At 54.5% G+C, this 18,360-nt stretch overlaps 5 protein-coding genes and 1 non-coding gene across 9 annotated transcripts; 3 read left to right on the top strand and 3 right to left on the bottom strand.

The window, feature by feature from the left end:
• Positions 1–4: 4 nt before the first annotated feature.
• H310_09406 lies at positions 5–76 on the bottom strand. The gene has a single exon. It is a non-coding gene; the product is annotated as a tRNA-Pro (tRNA).
• A 2,198-nt stretch (positions 77–2,274) lies between these two features.
• H310_09405 (hypothetical protein) lies at positions 2,275–9,513 on the top strand. Its single transcript, XM_008875468.1, has 3 exons — positions 2,275–6,698; positions 6,752–6,832; positions 6,893–9,513. Exons 1-3 carry the CDS (start codon positions 2,460–2,462, stop codon positions 9,323–9,325), a joined length of 6,753 nt encoding a protein of 2,250 aa, XP_008873690.1. The 5' UTR covers positions 2,275–2,459; the 3' UTR covers positions 9,326–9,513.
• A 1,327-nt stretch (positions 9,514–10,840) lies between these two features.
• On the bottom strand, positions 10,841–11,805 carry H310_09404 (hypothetical protein). The gene has a single exon (XM_008875467.1). It carries the CDS (start codon positions 11,765–11,767, stop codon positions 10,883–10,885), a length of 885 nt encoding a protein of 294 aa, XP_008873689.1. The 5' UTR covers positions 11,768–11,805; the 3' UTR covers positions 10,841–10,882.
• An 812-nt stretch (positions 11,806–12,617) lies between these two features.
• On the top strand, positions 12,618–14,822 carry H310_09403 (hypothetical protein). Its single transcript, XM_008875466.1, has one exon. It carries the CDS (start codon positions 12,636–12,638, stop codon positions 13,815–13,817), a length of 1,182 nt encoding a protein of 393 aa, XP_008873688.1. The 5' UTR covers positions 12,618–12,635; the 3' UTR covers positions 13,818–14,822.
• Positions 14,823–15,468: 646 nt separating this feature from the next.
• H310_09402 lies at positions 15,469–16,975 on the bottom strand (the record flags this gene model as incomplete). Of its 2 annotated transcripts, XM_008875465.1 has the most annotated exons (3): positions 15,469–16,320; positions 16,367–16,436; positions 16,488–16,975. In XM_008875465.1, 3 exons carry the CDS (start codon positions 16,973–16,975, stop codon positions 15,508–15,510), a joined length of 1,371 nt encoding a protein of 456 aa, XP_008873687.1. In that variant the 3' UTR covers positions 15,469–15,507. The 2 variants fall into 2 exon arrangements, with proteins under 2 accessions (XP_008873687.1, XP_008873686.1); XM_008875464.1 differs by having other exon boundaries at positions 16,367–16,975.
• Positions 16,976–17,104: 129 nt separating this feature from the next.
• Positions 17,105–18,244, top strand: H310_09401 (hypothetical protein; the record flags this gene model as incomplete). 3 transcript variants are annotated; one of them, XM_008875463.1, is made up of 4 exons in its annotated part: positions 17,105–17,472; positions 17,514–17,721; positions 17,767–17,895; positions 17,996–18,202. In XM_008875463.1, 4 exons carry the CDS (start codon positions 17,105–17,107, stop codon positions 18,017–18,019), a joined length of 729 nt encoding a protein of 242 aa, XP_008873685.1. In that variant the 3' UTR covers positions 18,020–18,202. The 3 variants fall into 3 exon arrangements, with proteins under 3 accessions (XP_008873685.1, XP_008873684.1, XP_008873683.1); XM_008875462.1 differs by having other exon boundaries at positions 17,950–18,202; XM_008875461.1 differs by having other exon boundaries at positions 17,767–18,244.
• Between the last annotated feature and the right edge of the window lie 116 nt (positions 18,245–18,360).

Here is an 18,360-nt window from a genome sequence, read left to right as displayed (position 1 = left end):
AGTTGGCCCCAACCGGGGATCGAACCCGGGACCTCCTGCACCCGAAGCAGGAATCATACCGCTAGACCATTAGGGCTTAATACTAAAAGTGCAGTGTAGTCTAAATCTAATTTAAATTAGCAACTGTATTTGGTATCTTTCCCATTTGAAGATGGACCGCGTTCAACTTCGTCTTGGGTTCCCGCAGGAAGAATTGGACCGAATTTTCAATGGATGCACAGTTCCAGAGCCAACTGCTACGCCATCTCTACCTCCTTCTTTCCATTCCAGCTATATTGCTGAGCTACGGAATCGACGCGGGTCGTCCGATATCCCCATGACTCCATCAGTGGTATTAAGCGTCAATGCTCATTAATATTCCTGAAGTGTCCTGCCTAGTACAAGGAGCGAGGCACGTTGATGGGTCATAAGGTTGATCCAAGCATTCCATGCTGGCCAGGCAGTGGGTTTGTTCCTCTGGCGCTTCCTGTGCGCAAGAAGTCCACGCGACCCAAAAGACCTTCCTCGGACACCATTGCTCCCCCGTCGCCTGCGATGACTGCTCCATCTCCAGCGCTACCTTCTGCAAGAATACCACGCGTGCTCGAGCCACGTGTAACCATCCCCACGAAGCGCCAACCCTCACCACCGTCCGTTGAAGTACAGGTGGCGTATCCTCACACCAAACGCACACCTCGATCTTTGCAAGTTTGCAGCGACGTTGCCTCTTTTCACATCCATACGGCGGTCAAAGTGCATCATGAGCCACCCGCACTCGTGGCCCTCCACGTCGATGCTGATGATCCACAGCATAATCCCTTGTACCTCGCTGAGCACAAACGGTGGACCGAGGCAGTTCAGTGGTTAAAACAACAGCGGGAGTTGCAACAACACGACTATAAACACGACGCCGACGCAAAGCGACGACGCATACTCGACTTGGATCGACAAATCCGCCTGCAGAATCAAAAGCGGTTTGCCAAGGCGTCGCAAGCCCCTGCGTCGTCGAATCCACAACCAAAACGGACAGCCGTGCAGCCGTTGGAACTGCCGCCGTTGGAACTGCCGCCGCGCAAGCCACCAGTCCCTCGTCTCGCGTTGAAGAAAAAGAAACGTCAAACCCCCGCCGACACCGCTGCGCTCAAGTCGAATAACGATGACGACGCTCCACGGCCATCTCCACCTCGTCCCGTGATCCGACGGAAGAGAAGTGCTGTACCAGAGTCACAACCTCCTCCTGCAAACACGGACAAAACGACTGAGGACACGCAACAGCGCCGAGATCGCGCTCGGATTTACATGGAACACCAAAAGTTGAAAAGAAGAGCACGAGCTCGACAGTGCCGCTTACACGCGGAGCAAGTCATCATCGCAAGGCGAAACCAGTTGCAGGTATGCAGCAGCATATCCCACAGAGTTCACGTAGCGTTTTGGAAGTTAGTTTTGCTACTGATGGGGACATGGATGCATAGAATTTGGATCAAGTGCGATGGCAACGTGTCCAAGAGAGCGTTGCTTTGGCGAAAAGGAGCGATAGAATACGTCTGTCGTGCAACAACGCTGACGAACATGGCACAGGCGCTGCGGCGCCCTCTATCACCAAGGTATTGCTTGGTTTTCACCCAGGCCACTCTATTGGCGCAGTATTTTCAACCAAGAAGGACGGCGCTCCAGGATACGCGTCACGTGGGAAAGACTACGATGCTGACGACGATGGCCTTGCAACGGACAGCGCCCCAGAATATATTCTGAACGACGATGAATTACAACAGAGCAGCGCCGAAGACGTGGAAGGTGCTGCCATGGTTGACACAGAGCCGCAAATACTGCAACCTACCGCACCGGTCCCGCCGCCACATTCTTCGGTGCTGTTGTTAAAGCTGCAAACCCTCAAACAATTGACGGACCAGCTCACATCTCGCGTCGGGCAGCTCTCGAACAACGCGGAGGAAGACTCGGGCATCGAAAATACAGGAAACAACGAGGGCGATGCCGTAGAGTTCAAATCAACCCGATCTGACCGTACTAAAGGCGTCGAAAGCCAAGACGACGACGGCAGCACGTCGTCATCACGAGGAGCAAGTGACGACAGCGACGAAGCACTTCATCAACGTCACAGTCATTCAGATCGAGTGGAAGCCTTCGAAACGACGTTTCCGCCGATGCATACACCTAACATTGGAGTCGATGCCCCCACGGAACCTGCTCCGCCGGAGGCACTGAATCGGCGGCACATGCATTGGGAAGACGACTCACTTCAGTCGAATGCAAGCTTTCCTTCGCGCACAGATCTATCCGTCGTTTACGTGAACTTGGACGCACGACAGCAGCACTCTCACCTCCTCAACGAAGACGACGAGATACGCGCGCCGACGACCTCTACATCTCGACATGCGACGGCGCAAGAGGCCGCAAGTCCTCACGGGACGTTCGACAACAATGATTCCTCCACCGATGATGAAGATGAGATTGCGAGATGGATGGCCTTGCGACAGCGCCGTCAGCATCTGGAACGAGAGAAAATGATGCAGGGATATCAAGTGACATCACAAGATCGAGACAAGTTTCAGCACGACCGCGAAGCCCCTTCTGCATCTCATCAGGTGCCGTCGTATATGTCGCCCCTTGGCTCCATGCGAACCTGGAAACGCCCGATACATGAGTCAAACGCCACAGACGACGAAAATGCAGAGCTGGATCGCTTGATCTACGCAACGCGGGATGGATACAGTGTCGTGGACATGTTTGCACACCAGTTGTTTCAAGAGCAGGAGCAGCGCCGACTTGTCCTTAGCACTGCAGAATTCCATGCACCCGTTCCCCCCACCGATCGGTTTAAAGTCATTGTGGATGAAAGCGACGATGGCCGCGGCAAGGATGACCAAGCCACCGAACATGACGACGTGAGCGACTTGGCTGCGTCGATTCGGTGGCCAGGTGGGGAAGGAATTCACCATCCTCCTTCATTTGACGTCCAGCCCCCGCGAGAAATTCTCGAAGACGACGTGAACGATGCAAATGAACGCTTGTCTGGTCGATCGATTGACGAGCTCTTAGCTGAAGCCAACCGTGTCCTGCGGCGATCGGCCTCTCATGATATCGGGAGCAAAAGATCGAGTGCTTTTTGGGACCGAGCTATCCGCGAAGAGAACGATGACGGTCATGTAGACAGCGGCTACGTCGAACCAAGGCAAAACCCGTACGCGCACGCTCCACGGATTGTAATGGAAGATGACACAAACCTGCGCCATTCCCCTCGGACGTTGAGCAGACAATTGATGGCGGCTGTTGAGTACCAAGAGTCGCTTCACGAAGCGCAGATGAACTTGTCGGCCCTGGAATACGCGCACGAGATGGAGCGTCACCAGAACGAAACCCTACTCTGGGGCCATTCCATCCAAGAGGAAGTCGACTCGATGGCACAAGCGCAGAAGTTGCTCGACCAGCACATGCAAATGCAGGAAGACTTTCATCAACAAGAGCTTGTGCTGCAAGCGATGGGGCACACAGCCCAAGAGCGTGACAACGTGGCTGAACAGGCGTGTCAAACCGATGAGTTGGTTCAACAACACGTTGCAACGATGGCACAGTGGACCGTGGAGATGGGGACGATGGCGGTGGAGTGTCGGGACGGATTCGTTCAGTGCATATTGCAGCACTCTGTGGCTATTCAGAGCGACGAAGCAGACGTCCAAGCTTGGGAAACACATCTCATTGATCCTTCCAGTCCCAAGGATGTTGCTGTAGCACCTGAAGCCCCTCAGCCAGCCGAATTGGACTGCACACGGCCGACGCAGTTTCATTTGGCCATCGAGAAGAGTCCCTATTCGTCCGCCGCGCACAGCGTTGAAGCGTACTCTGAAACCTTCGAGACGAGTAGTCCCAAGAAATTCGCGCCGCCACCGTCGAATGCAAACGTTGCTGCGTCCCACGAGTCCATGGATGATGCTGGGTATTCCCAAGCCTTTGACAGCCCAACAAAAGAAGCGTCTTGCAGCGACGTCGCTTCAGACAAGGAGGACGAGGATGAAGGCAGTGGTTCTGCAGCATCCTTGAACGCGCCTGTTGCCTCGGAGAGCGAAGAAAACATAGTCGACGAGCATGACAGTCCTGAAGGAACCAGTAACCCCGATGAGCCCGACATCGATGCCGCCAGTGAGGACGCCTCCGGCTGGCCACAGTCTATAGGCAATGTGGTGGAGTCGGAGGAGTATTCGGAAGTGTTCGACAGTCCCCCGAAACCCACGTCGGTCTACCCTACCCATGGCAACATTCCCGATGAAGTTGAAGTTGGTCATATCAACGAGAGAAGCGACACCGCCGCCGAGCGTTCGGCGACAGATGTGCCAAGGGAGGACGAAGTGGACGAGGTAGAAGAGTCCACCAATAGTAGTCGTTCCAAGAACGACTCGATCGCTTCCGACTTCGAAGGCGACGCAAACTCTGTCGCTGACGAAATAGCTGCACCATCCATACCAAACGATTCAGTGAAAGGCGAAGAAAACTACTCTGACGTGTTCGAAAGCCCTCGAAGCAAGCCTAGCTCTAGTCCGCGTTGCCGTCGCGACGGAGTGTCAGACAGCAACCCGCTTGAACCAGCCGTGGTGCGCCGAATTGCCACGGTTGCAGCGCCACCGATGGTTCCTTTGCCCTTGGCGTCTGGAACTGGCAAAGCGCCGCAACAGCGAGTGGAAGCATATTTATCTCACCTGCGAGAGACCGATCCTGAAAAAGAAGAGTACATTCGCAGCATCTTGGCTCGAAAGGCGAGCGAGGATAAAATTCTTGACATGCGCCAACGGAGCCTGGCCACCCGGCGCAACATCTCACGCATGCAATACCAAGCTGAGAGGATGCAGTTGGACAGCTGCCGAGCCGCCAACCTTGCTCGATGTTACGAAGACATGATTCTGTTCCGGCAGGTCGAAGTGGAAGACCCGGACGAGATCGACATCTTAGCACTAGCGTTCGGTCAACCCTCCGTTGGCTTGGGCATCGTCGCTCTGCATCCCAACAAGTTCATTTACCACTCCGCCGTGGATCTATCAGACCAGCGCCAGCCTCCTTTGCCGGTGGCGAATGCGAACCAACTGGACCCTGGACGAGATGAAGGGGACGACGCTGACGACGCCAAAAATACCAGTGGTCACGATGAGTCCGTTCGTGCTGAAGAAGATTACGATGAGGATGAGTTTGAAGAGACATCGTCCAAGACAGTTAATGAACAGGACGACGACATTCAGGACGACGGAGAGGGCAGCCACGGCGCCAGTGCTGTGAGTGTGGTCGAAATAGTCCCTGCGTCCGAAGCCAAGCTCGACTCATTGCGCCAGTCGGATGCGAACGAGTACTCCTTCGACGACTTTGCATCCACAAAAGACAACGACGACACGAGCATGGCCGATAGAGACGATAACGCACCCGACGGCTTCGAGGTTGACAGTGTAGTTACGGACGCTGTCGCTGCCGTTCCCGACGCAGAGAGCTACGACGACGGGTTTGATGAGGACTCGATGAACGATTTCGTAGTCAAGCAGTCTGAGGATGGCCCCACTGTTGTCGAAGAAGAGGCCGAGGCTCGAGCGACTGGTGAAAAATCTGTCGACATGCCAAGTGTAGACGATTTCAACGGCAATGGAGTTGAGGATGACGAAGATGGTGATGCATCGACCAGCGTCGAAAAAGAGATTGCCGTTGCAGCTGGCGAAGTGACCGACAACCACGATGGCAAAGAAGTAGACGACGATGACTACTCCATGAATGACTTCAACTCGACATCCATCGCAATACCGCCTGGCGCCGCTGAAAGTGCCCCGAAACCCGAGTGTGGTGGTGATGCGCCATCTACTGAAGACGAAGATGTGGTCAATGGACAACAGGGTGGCGAAACGAACGACTCCATTGCAGACGAAGCTAGCGAAGAGGACGGCGGCGGCGCTGCAGACATGTACGCGATGGACGAGTTCGCGTCGGGTGCGACCCTTGGCTCCACATTGGTGCCACCTAGAGATTCCGTCGACGAATATGGATCGAACGAGTTCGAAAATTCCGACCACGGCGACGCGACCACTTGTGTCACTAACGATTTAGCAGAGATTTCGATCGAGCGCGACGTGAATGCTGCTGAAAGAGATAGCAACACGTCGCAAGAACTCAAGCTGGCCCTGGAAAAAATTGCGATTGAGTATCCCGAGAAAATTGGTCAGGACAAGGCCAAGTGGCAGCGCCGCAAAGACCAAGCAATGGCGCTGGTGGAGGCGAAGGAGCGAGCAATTGCCCAGCTCAAGTTCAAGGCCGAAGTCAAACACATCAACGAGCTTGTTGCGTACTCGCTGAGTTTGAATGTAGAGGATGAAGCGAATCGAAGCGCTCCAACACCGTTGGTCCCATCGACTTCAGTTCCTGTCGTCGCGAATGCACCAGCGCATCATGTGACGCTACCCCTTGTCGTGGAAAAGGCCGAGACAGCCGAGGAGTATTCGGACTCGTTCGATAACAGGAGTGATGGCGACGCAGCGTACTCGGACGATGCTTTCGAAGATGATGCAGTGGTTGATGAACCAGAATCGACCAAGGGCGAGGACCCTCCAGTCGTCGAAGCAGAGCCACTAGCAATGCCGCAGCGCAATGATGACCCTGCCACTGCACCGCCTGTGGAGCTAGAGTCGAGCTTGTCGCGCAGCATTGATGAGCACGAACAACGATTGGCGGAATTGAAGGTAATATTGCTGAGTGGACCCCACGCTGTGAAACAATGTGTTGTGCCGCGTAGGAATCGCTCGCCACCAAGCAAGACGAAGCTGTTCAGTTGACGGCGCTCGTGCTCAAGGAAGAACGACGGCTGGCGCTGGAGGTATTCCTTGCCAGCCTGGTGGCATTCGTTGATGAACGGATGCATTGCTGAATGACATAGGAGGAAGAAAAAGCGATGGTGGCGCAGCTCGATCAAGCGGAACGCCTCGTCGCGACCACTCAATCTCGATTGAGTGACTTGCAACGCCACCGCCAAGACAGTACACTCTTGGCGGCCGCAGCGACAGCCCCAAGCCACGACAAGCATCCGCATGAATCCTCGTTTGAGATGGCGGAGCATGACGATTGTGGCATTTCTCCCAATACGCCCATGGAACTTGGAGACACGCACGACCCGAATGCTAGTTGTTCCGACTCATTTAGCACAGCCGCGTCACGGGAGGAGCGAGCTGCGTCGAGTGCAGTCGACGATGGCGTTGCCGGCAAGGTCGTTGGAGTCACGATGAATTCGTTGGGCGCGTCTGTAGAAATTTCAATCGTCGATGGCGACTCCATATCCGACGATTTCGACGACGATCAGTCGTTTGCCAGTGGTGACGACGCTGCCATGACGATCAACTCACCCGACTGGGAGATTCAGGATCAGCGTGGGGAGCCAACTTCCCCAAACACTTTCGACATGGACCTGGCCGAGCCACGGACAGTGCTTCCCATCCCGACGGTGCTCGACGACTCTTTTACCAGCGTCGACGACAACCTGACCAGTCCTGATCTCTTGTCGGGGTATGACTTGGTTGAGGCCGCGGCGCCGTCAAATTGGATGCATGAAGTCGCAACGCAAACCATTCCGGACCCGCTCGAATCCCTTAGCGAATTCGACTACGTTGAAGCGGCCGAACTTGTGCAACCACCGACCGACGCAACGGTAGCGTTGAAGATACCTGATCACAGCCTTGACAAAACGTTGGATCTCCTGGCATTGTATGACGTTGTCGAAGACGTCCAAGGGCCAGCAGAGGTCGGATTCGTGACCCAGTGGGAGTTGGAGTACCAGAGTTTGCTTGCGGGGTACGACCACGTCGAAGAAGCTCATCCTCCCGTCACCGCTGCATTGAATACGATTCAAGAGGAGGATGCAGAGAAGCCGAGCGCTTCTAACAACACGGTGGACTTACTTCGAGGGTACGACATTGTCGAGGACGTCGAGCAAGTGTATATCTTGGATGAAGCGCCTGACAGTGGCTCCCTTGACCGTGCGGAGCACACCTCCCCGGCGAAATCAACGGCCGTGCATTGTCACTTCGACGAGGGTGGAGTCCACGACGTAGTCCCTGTTTATGGCATTGATCATGCCGACAATGCTCAAGCGGAAGAGGTCGTTCCGTTGCAGCAGCAAGGTGTTGATAGATCCATTCGAACGTCGTCAGTGCAAGAACTTGAACACATGAAATGCCAAGCGGTACCTCATTCAACTGTTCGAGCCGACGATTTGCTTGCGCCGTTCGACTACATTGAAGAAGCGGTCGCAGCAACCGTGCGGCGAGCATTATCGCCATGCACGGATGTGTTGTCGTCATTCGACTACGTCGAAGACGCATGGATGCCTGGAACCTCCACGACTCGTCCGAGCAGTGTAAATGCTCCAAACCCCAGTGCCAGTACCTCGCACGGTCGCAATCCTTCATTGAACGTCCAAGCCGACCACATAACCAACTGTCTTTGGGGTGAAGTGCTCGATGACGTTCTATCGACCACCGATTTCTCTCTGGCATGCAGCACGATAACAACTGCAGACGATTCGACTCCTCACTTTCAACCCTCCATGGACGCAATGACGCCAGGTGCTCCGATGGCAGAGGCAGCGCTCATGGCTCCGCCCCAAATTCCCACTGCAGTCGACCGCACCGAATCGTCGGTGGACGTAGTCACGGACGGGCTCATGCACGAGCTCCTTCAAGAATCCTTGACGTTTTACTGTTCTCAACGCAAGTTCTGTCCACAACCCACCCCAGCGCGACCACTGAACCAAGCATCGCCTCCAACGCCGTACCACCGCGACATCGCCACAGCTCCCCCCGATGCAGCTCTACGCAACGTGACTCATTTTCCCGACGAGTATACCACACTCATGCAATCGCGGAAGCCATACGATTGGACTCACGTGGATGAAATCCTCCTTCGAAAGATAAAGAACGGCGAAGCCGAGTCAAATTCCACTCAGTCCAGCACTGCCGGTGATAGTGTTGTCAGCGGCGGCGCCATCAAAGACAGACGACAGCTTTTGAACGAATGGACAACGATCAAGAGAACATCAGCTCGTGGACGACATGCACCTTCGCCAGCCGCGCCGACTTTAGCACCTCTGACCGTCAAAGACCTCTACTTGGCAACTCAAGAAACGAAATCTGTTGCAGCATTGGTGCAATCACTCGTGAAGGAAGCGGTCAGTGAAGTGGCCGACTCGAACGACGCAATTGTGGATGCGGTGGTCGAATCTTTGCTGGACGACACGGCTGCTGAGGTAGCGTCGACCGCGTCAAGGCTGGCATTGGCAGCCGACGGAGTTGCTGGTCATGCGGCGCCCCTGTCGTAGTTTGCATCGATCGAGGGCTGTTTTCACATCGGGAGCGGTGGGGAAGCGTGCGAGATCCTACGAACTAAAGGTAATTTAACAAGTCAAGTGAACGACGGCGACCGGACTGAACCTGACGAACGCGATAACATGATGATCGGTCGCGCAAGTGAATGCGCTCTGTGATGGCTTTCTCCTTCGCGGCGAGGGTGATTCGCACCGAGTCGGCCGGTGCCGTGACTGTGTTGTCGATGGAGCGTACGTTGCGCTCGAGCTTCGTCTTCTCCAGGTGCTGGATGTCAGCCTCGACTTTGTCGAGCGAGACACCGCGACTTCGCAAGTATCAAAGCAACACGAGGGGCTCTCGAATTTGCCTGGACAGCAGTGGCCGTTGTGGAGAAAAAGGGCATGGAGCACGCTGTCGTGAACGACGGCCCAGCTAGCGGCTAGGATGCACTCGTCACCCGGGAGGCGCGGGTGATGGAAGCGAGGCTGGGTCTTGGTCTCTTGCAACCGTCGAAAACGTTGTTTTGGAGGACGATTGTCCAGCCCTTCTCCACAGTGGGCATCTCACTGTCGACAGCGGCACGACATGTTCGTCCCGTTGGTTCTGCAGACCAAATTGCTGCGCTAACGGACTGTCTGTTGGTGAAGCCTGTCGCACGAGATGCTGCCGACTTCCTTAGGTTGAGCTTTCGAGCGACACGACAAACGCCAGTCAGCCCGACCTGCTTCCAATAATTGTAGTATAACCGGAGGAGACGAAACGAGCGATACCTCATGTCGATCACTTCGGATCAGCGCTTGGTCGGCCTTGGACGTGTCGACTGAGTCGACGCTACAAGTGAGGAGAGCATGGCTTGCTTGAGGAGGCAGGACACACCGCGACAGTACATGTCGCGTGCTGTTGATGCGGACAAGTGCGCCTGAGTGGTCGGAATCCCCAAGACCACGAATCCTTCATCGCTATCCAATGTTCTCTGTTCGCGAGTGAGCGACTCCGATTCATGCGGCGATACATCGTGGTCCACAACGCCAAAGGCGATCTGGCCCATTCTCGCGTCATGAGCAGCGTTTTTGGGCCACACCAACATGAGTTGCTCGACGAATTTGGAGCGCTGACGGCTAAATGCCATCTAGGCTCCGACTCCACTGGCGCCTCCCCGAGTCGTCTTTTACCTTTACCAAGAACAGTCGGCCCAATATCATGTCCCAACTGGGCATAGCCCGTGGTGCTACCTCCAGGGCTTGACATCTCGCTGATTACAAGTGCTTGGCACGGAAACGGCTCGAGACATCGACGCGCTTGCCAACATGACGCCCTTGACGATACAATGGTTGGCACACTGTGCTGGGTGAGTCAGTTCTGTGGCGACTCTTCAGCAAGTTATTGCTGGACGAATAGTTCACATACTTGTGGCAGCGCACAGGGCGTACGCATGTTGCACGGCGGAGGAGCGAGGTGAAGCTCGATGAGATCGCCACACGCTCGCTCGAGCCTGTCCAGGGGGGGGGCGTGGGAACTTTGGTCCCGGCTTAGGTATATAAATAGTGACAGTGTATTTGTCGAGCGATAAGTTAATGAATATTGATGGGACTGGCGGCATCGCCAGTGGGAGAGATATCTTCGACGCGGGTGGACCGCTCGATGTGGTGGAAGAGATCGGCTTCGCACGCGAGTTCTTTGACGTGGAGGAAGTCGAGGACGCGGTCGCCAGGCCAAAAGTACGCGTTGTCGATCTTCTTGACCTTCTTGCCGTTTACGATGTCGCGGCTGCGTTTTTGAATTCGCTGGACGTCGACTTGGGTGTCTTGCAGGGGAATCCCTTTCGACTGCAAGAAGCGCAAAAGCACAAGAACTTCGTGCTCGGAAGGTCGATAGTGGCCGCTGTGAGGATACATGACTTGGAGGATGCCGTCAGCCACGACGATCATGCCAGCGGCTTGGACACATTCCCCGCCCACTAGGCTCGTGTGATGTATGCGAGGCACTTGGTTCGTCACCTTTTCGCTGCCGTACAAGACACCGTCGCGGAGCACAAAGATCCACCCGTCATCGCCCGTATTGATGGGTTGTTGGTCCCATCGCGTGACGAGGCGTCCATCCGGTCGGATGTCTAAGGCAAATTTTTTGCGCTCGGCTTCGTCAAAGTAGAGTACGGTTTCTCGGTCGAGTTTCGCGCGGGACACACCTTCAACTTCGACCGACTCGTCGTCGAGCCATTCCCAGAACCCCGTGGGCCGTTCCGGAAGCATTTTCCACGCTCTGTAGTAAGCCTGAAGGTTGGCTCCGTACCGATGTTTGGTATCGCACACTTCGAGCCAGCTCTGTTTGTCAACAACCGAGATGTTTCCCGAGCTGAAACCGCGGACAAGGACTGGCGAGTATTTTCTCGCTTCTTCAAACAGGTCATAGGATCCGCCCCCGCGGCGGCGCGTCCCGAAGCGCGTCATGCATGGCATCCAAGTTTCGTCGGACGCGGTGCTGCGCGTTATGGAGCGATTTGAATTGTGACTCGATTGTCTCAGTCGCGTGTGATTGGCCAGTGGCGCAGCATCCAGCGTGACCAAAAAGGGTGGTAAACGTACTTATTCAAGGGAATTCCTTCCGCTCCATACAAACGTTAAGGTACACGCTGGCCACGCAGGTGAATCTTCAACTCAACCGTCGCATCTTGGCTCACGGTGCGACATGAGGGGGAGCGGGGTTCGGGGCGAACTTGCGTCATTGCTGTCGCGGCATCGAGTCGCCGACGGTGAGACATGGCCTGTGCGTTGGGGATGGAGGCGGGCGGCGGCGGGGGACGACGGCTGTGTTTTGTCGGCACAAGTTGATGTCAAGCCGTCGAATCTCTCGGCGTATTTGACACAGTTATGTACGGTGTGGCGTAGTTATGGTGGCATGGACCGTTCAGCGATTTGCATAGAGATGCGGGCATGGTGCATTGGAGCTTGGCACAAATCAAGGCCCAAACAACTCGGTGCCGAGAACGGATGCGGTCACTTCCCTTGACAACGATACTCTGGCCACCGAATTCCCCGGTTCGTTCACCAAGCCGTGGCGCAAATCCACTTGCTTCCGGTTGTAGTTCAACTGCAAGTTGGCATGAATTCAACATCTTGGCTGGCCTCACCAGGCATTTCAAAATATCTGTACGAATTAGATATAGTTGGTCAATGTATGCAAGGTGGAAATTTCACTACAAGTAGCATGGAGGAATTTGAGGATGTGGCATACATCGATTTCAGTCAAAATAGCTGGCCCCGACCCCATCTAGCAATTCATTTACAGGTAGTAGGGCCATTGTAGTGACACGTCGACGTCATTTGAATGCTGGAGAAGGTGTGGAGCAAGAAGGAGAGGGCTCGCGTCCAGAAGCGCCTCGAGGCCGTGTGCAAGAACGGACCGGTCGAAGACCTGACCGCGTTTCTCGCAACGTTGTCGGACGAAAAAGTCGAGGTTTTGCTCCAAGCTCCCTCCGTTGGCAACGACCAGCTCTCGTGCCTCCATCTTGCCGCCGCGACAAACCAACCACTCATCCTCGACTACCTGATCACGAACTACGCCTATCTCTTTCCCGATGTTCGCAAAGACTACGCCCGCACGCCATTGCACGAAGCTGCTCTTCATGGACATGCCGATGTTGTTCAGATATTGCTGCGTCATGGCGCGCTTGTCGGAGCGCACACGACTCGAGGCCGAACGCCATTGATGTACGCTGCACGTGGAGGTCATGTCGATGTCATCAAGTTGCTCCTCAATGCTGGAGCGAACGTCAACGATCAGAGCGAAACTGGCCTGACAGCGCTGTACGAAGCAGCCAAACACGGCCGAGCTGACGCGGTCGATTTCCTCCTCACGTGTCCTCATGTGGACGTCAACTTGGGGTCCCACACCAAGCATACGCCGCTTCACATTGCGATCGGGGAAGGCCACTTGACTGTGGCGGAAAGATTGATTGCGGGTGGTGCAAATTCAGCTGCGCAAGACGCAATGGGCGTGACAGTGTGGCACGAAGCAGCGGGGCTTCAAAGTTTGGCTGGGATGGAATTGCTCGTTCGCCACAATATTCCGTTGCGTGATGACCACGTCGATGTGGTTTTGGCAAGGCACCCGTTCCATTATGCGGCTGTCGAAGGCCACGCGGCGTTTTGCGCAGCGCTCTTGGCAGCTAATATGGTCGACGTGAATCTCCAAGATGTCGACGGGTGTACGGGCCTGTACTATGCAAGTGCAAACGGCCATGCACATGTGGTCCAAGTTCTGCTTGATGCCCATGCCGATGTCAACTTGGCGTCGATTCGGCGCACGCCGCTGCATTGTGCTGTCATGTGGCAGCGAGAATCATGCGTCCAGCTTCTTCTGGCCCACGGCGCTTCTATGGACGCCGCTGACAAGGACGGAAAGACTGCCAAGGACTTGGCGCAAGGGTATCCTGCGATGGCTGCGCTGTTCGACCAAGTGATAAAGACAAGCTGTTCAGTATTAAATATTACGGATGTTACGGTTTAAAAGTACAACGGACCATCGTTGGTGGCGTCCATATCAACATCGTCGTCGCCACCACTCGACGAGCAGTGCACCAACTGCAGGGACTGGGAGGGTGCGGAAAACGAGTGGACTCGGGATTTCCACCGTACAACTTCGGTCTCCAAGTCGTGGAAGAGATCGAGGCGCCATGCCAAGTCCTTCATTTCAAGGAAGCTCAACACACGCTCGCCATTCCAAAAGTGGGCATTGTCGATCTTCTTGGTTTTGACGCCGTTAACGGTTTCACGCGCGACTTTCTGCATCCGTTGAACGTCGACGAGGATTTCGTTGTGCGCAATGCCGTGCTGGACCAGGAATCGCATGAGCACCAGAAGTTCGTTCTCGGAAGGACGGTAATGCCCGCTGTGGGGATAAATAATACGAAGTGTGCCTTCAGAAACGACCATCATCCCTGCCGTTTGAACGCATTCACCTCCCACCAAACTCGTGTGGTGAATGCGTGGAACTTGGGTCGTCACCTTTTCGCTGCCGTACAAAATGCCATCGCGGAGAACAAAGATCCATCCTTCGTCACCAGTGTCGACAATTTCCTGGGTGGATTTACGAATTACCATGCCTTGACGAATGTCGAGCTCGAAGCGCTGACGCTCGGCAGGGTCGCAGTATAGGACGGTTTCGCTCTCGAGCTTGGTTCGAGGCACCCCTTCGACTTCAATCGATTCATCGTCAAGCCATTCCCAGAATCCAGGCTTTGGGCCGTCGTATCGCTTCCATTCTTTGTAGTACGCGCGAAGGTTTGCGCCATACCTGTGCTTCTGATCGCAAACTTCAAGCCAACTACGCTTGTCGACGACAGAGATGTTGCCTGCACTGAATCCACGCACAAGGACGGACGAAAACTTCTTGGCTTGCTTTGCTATCTCATGAGGACAATGTCGTCCCCGTCGTCTTGCTGTCATCGGGATCTGTGGCATGAAGACAACACACGTCGGAACACGGTGTCGGTGGAGGGTGCGGGCGTTGCGCGGAAAATTGGGAAATGAAGGTTCGACAGCACTCGAAATTTGTATCGAGTGGCCTGTATCCGGATAAACCACCTTCACTGTGGCACTTTATGGGGGTCGAATCGCGTGGAATATTATTCTCCCAGTGAACCGATGTCTTTGATTGGCTTTCTTTTATCCTCCCCCTACCCCCTATTATCCGGATATCTCGACACTACCAAAGTGACACAACTTTCAAGTGTACATCCGTCGTGACGACGATGTAGGAGATCCTGAGATACTTGGTCGTGCCCTCAATCACATCGGAATGATGTAGTTTCATACCCAACGCGTATCAGGCCGAAGTATCCGAAATTATCCGGACATTGAAGTTGAGTGATCACGTCCTCCCATTGTTCGGTTGAGGAAGTTGACAAGCAAATCGAACCATTGCGATGACCATCAACCGTGTGCGGCGGTGATAGCGCAAACTCTCGCGCGGAACTTGCAACGTTACTGATGTGGAGCCCCGTTGGTGAGCCGATTCGTAGATAGCTCGTGCTGAGCACCCGTCTAGCGACAGTGCCGACTGTTGGCGCACATCGAGCGTGCGGCAACAGGCGACGATGGCATCATAAGGGATTCGTTGCCTTCGGAGCGTGAGAAAAATTTAACCAGAAGACAACGAAGGAGTTAGAAAGTGGTGGAATTAAGTCGACGTTCAGTCTCTATCGCTGCATGAAGTTCTTGCTGTCGGCATTTCGTTGAATGTAGTGCTTGTTGCGTTGCAGCCGCTCCTCCATCGAGTCGTTCGAATGGACGTACGCGGCATCATGCAAGTCCTTCAAGAAAGTTGGGTTTTGCTGGGTCGCACTGGCTTCACCGTCGCCGTCATTTTCGCGCCTCTTGTCGCTCTCCGACTTGCGCAGTCGAGCATCCAAGGCTCTTTCACGTCGTTTGGCGTCCTCCAACATCGCTTGCAGACGAGCTTCCCTGTCCGCCTTCGTCGCAACATCCGTTGCGGCCCGCGCACGCTTGAATCGCTCTTGCTTCTCATCTTCTTCTCGCTGCCGTTTCTCCTTCGCTTGGTCCAAAAATTTACGAGACGGACCAAGGCTTGACGTATCAATGTCGCGACACTTTCGAGCGTTTTCGGCCCCAAGGACACCATATCCCTTCAACGGCACGGGATGGTCTTGCCGAGTGGGACTCTCATGCCGAGGGCGACTGCGTCCAGGTGAGCGATCCCTTGAACGGCCTCTTGGAGAGCCACGGTGGCCGTCACCACTACGATAGCTCCTGGGGGGACTGGCGCTTCGATCTCGTTTGGTGTCGTGGCTGCTGTGGTGGCGTAAACGGTCCGTATGGTCGACATGGTGACGGTGATCTGCAGAAGTCGAGCGGCGGCTGTGTTTGCTGCTCGAGGCATCGTTATCGTCGCTGCCACGACGTTTTTTGTCCTTTTTGGACGCTTTTTTAGCCTTTTTTGCTTCCTTTTTCGCTTTCTTTTCTGCTTTTCGCTCCTTCAGTTCTTGCTCCACCTAACCAGGACATACACATGACGACACTGCGACGACCAAGCAGTACCTTTTCTTTGATACGCTTCATCTTCATGGGGTTCTTCATGATGCTAAGTTGGGTAGCTTTCTGCTGTTTCCTACATGCAGGTGTGTGTGAGGGGAAAGGAGCATGATCATGATGGCCGAACTTGATAAACATCATGGGATCCTCGTTGAGGCGGGAAAACGCATCGTTTGCTGTTCCTGGCCCACTCTGCATGTACAGTGACCCTGGTTGCGAGGACAGTTTCTTCAGCTCGTTGTCTTCAGGTTTTTCCTCGTACTCCTTGCCAAGCAGGTACTCTTCCGCAGTCTTTTCACGTTGAGAAGCTGCCATGGGCCCTTCATACATCCAATCGACCCGCTCCGTCGTGTTCGCTTTGGTGCCGGAAGCCTTTGCTTGAAGCTCGCGCAACTCCTTCAGTTGCCGTTCTTCTTCCACATTCTTCTTCCATTCCGCAAGCTTCTTTTCCTCAAGAGCAGCCTTTTGCTCTGCTTTCCATACCTTCTCAACGTTGCTGAGGTTCGACGTGTGCCAGCTCTTCTTGGCCAAGAACGCGAGCGACATGGCACGTCGGAAGAAGGCACGGCCAAAGGTCGACGTGTAAAACAGCAAAATATTCCCCTCAAATTGCATCCAATTAGTTCAGGGCTTATGACATTTTTATTATGCACATCCAGAGTCCTGATTGGACAGACAACATGATCTTCATATTCATTTAATGTAAATAAACTACATACAATTCATTTTCTTGAGGTAAAGGCGATGGCTCCGCCGCTGGCGATCTTTGGGTGGTGTGCGAGCTCGGCCCTGAGCGGTGTAACATCCAAGCAAATCCTGCAAGAGTACCCTCACGCCTTCATCCTCTCTGCATGGCAATTCACTGTCGCATTCGCATGCCATGCTTGGTACACCGCGCTGTACCACCCGACAGCGATCTTCCAGCGCAGTGAGAATCCGCGCGCACACATGTGGCTCGTGCTTTCGGCCTTTGTGTATTCTGTGGGCGTTTGCAGCTTCAACGCAGGATTCTGGGCCATGCATGTCTCCATCAACGAAACAATGCGTGCATTGGAGCCTCTTGTCAGCGTCACGCTGGCCGCAACTTTCCTTCGCGACCCGCAACTCAGTCGGTGTGCACTATCTTCCCCGGTGTCGTCATGACATCATGTAGACTTCGCCTAGGGGCCTTGATTCCCATCGTTGCGGGTGTATATCTGTCGGCGATGTCTAATGCAGCGTTTTCAATCGCTGGAATGGCAATCGCGATGCTTGCCAATATTTCATTCCCGCTGCGCTCGGCCCTCGTCAAGCGCATCCAGCCATTCATGCCGCTACACGTGATGTTTTATTCCACATTGTACTACGCCATGTTGCTGCAGGTACGCCTTGACGCAAACCGGTTTGAGCTGAATCAAGTTCCTCAGTGGGTTCTTGCTGGCCTTTGGAGCGTCTTTGGTAACGATCCAGCGGCTTCTCGGGCCGTGGCAAGCGCCAACTTCAAAGAGTTTCTCTTTTCCGTGTTCAATGGCGTCTTCTTTTACCTGTATCATTGGGTACGTTGAACAAGGTCAACAACATGCATGGAATCGCATTCACATATTTGGTAGTGCTCGTTTGTCGTGCTGTCGTCGACTGACATGGTGTCCCATGCAGTGTGGAATGCTCTGCGCCGCGTGACCACGATACTCTTTTCCGTGTGGTATTTTGCTCTGCACCTCCATCACACCAATGCCCTCGGAATGGTCGTGGCGTGCTCAGGCGCACTCTTGTATGCCCACGCGTTGCGAACGGAACGGCGAAACATTCAGCATGGCCAGTCAAAGGAAACCCACCAAATTGTCTAAGCCTGTCGTTCATCGTTGATTCCATGTCGGATCGTGTGGGTGCGATCATGGCGTCCACTCATCAACGCGCTCCACTGTATCAACACGTCTCCTAGCCTCCATAGACGCACGTACCGGGGGTAATCACAGAATCTCGACGTGCCCAGACACTTCATTCACATGACTCTTGTTGAT

Source organism: Aphanomyces invadans (assembly GCF_000520115.1).
Source record: "Aphanomyces invadans strain NJM9701 unplaced genomic scaffold supercont1.21, whole genome shotgun sequence".
Classification (NCBI taxonomy): domain Eukaryota; phylum Oomycota; class Saprolegniomycetes; order Saprolegniales; family Verrucalvaceae; genus Aphanomyces; species Aphanomyces invadans.
The sequence above is the reverse complement of the archived record's forward strand: the minus strand, read 5'-3'. Positions and strand labels throughout refer to the sequence as shown.

Bases quoted from the DNA above. Each gene is read 5' to 3' on its own strand.
- H310_09405 (XM_008875468.1), top strand. From the start codon at position 2,460: ATGGCCTTGCGACAGCGCCGTCAGCATCTGGAACGAGAGAAAATGATG. The intron at 6,699-6,751 runs GTAATATTGCTG...TGTGCCGCGTAG, and splicing joins AACGATTGGCGGAATTGAAG to GAATCGCTCGCCACCAAGCA. The intron at 6,833-6,892 runs GTATTCCTTGCC...TGAATGACATAG, and splicing joins AACGACGGCTGGCGCTGGAG to GAGGAAGAAAAAGCGATGGT.
- H310_09404 (XM_008875467.1), bottom strand. From the start codon at position 11,767: ATGCCATGCATGACGCGCTTCGGGACGCGCCGCCGCGGGGGCGGATCC.
- H310_09403 (XM_008875466.1), top strand. From the start codon at position 12,636: ATGCTGGAGAAGGTGTGGAGCAAGAAGGAGAGGGCTCGCGTCCAGAAG.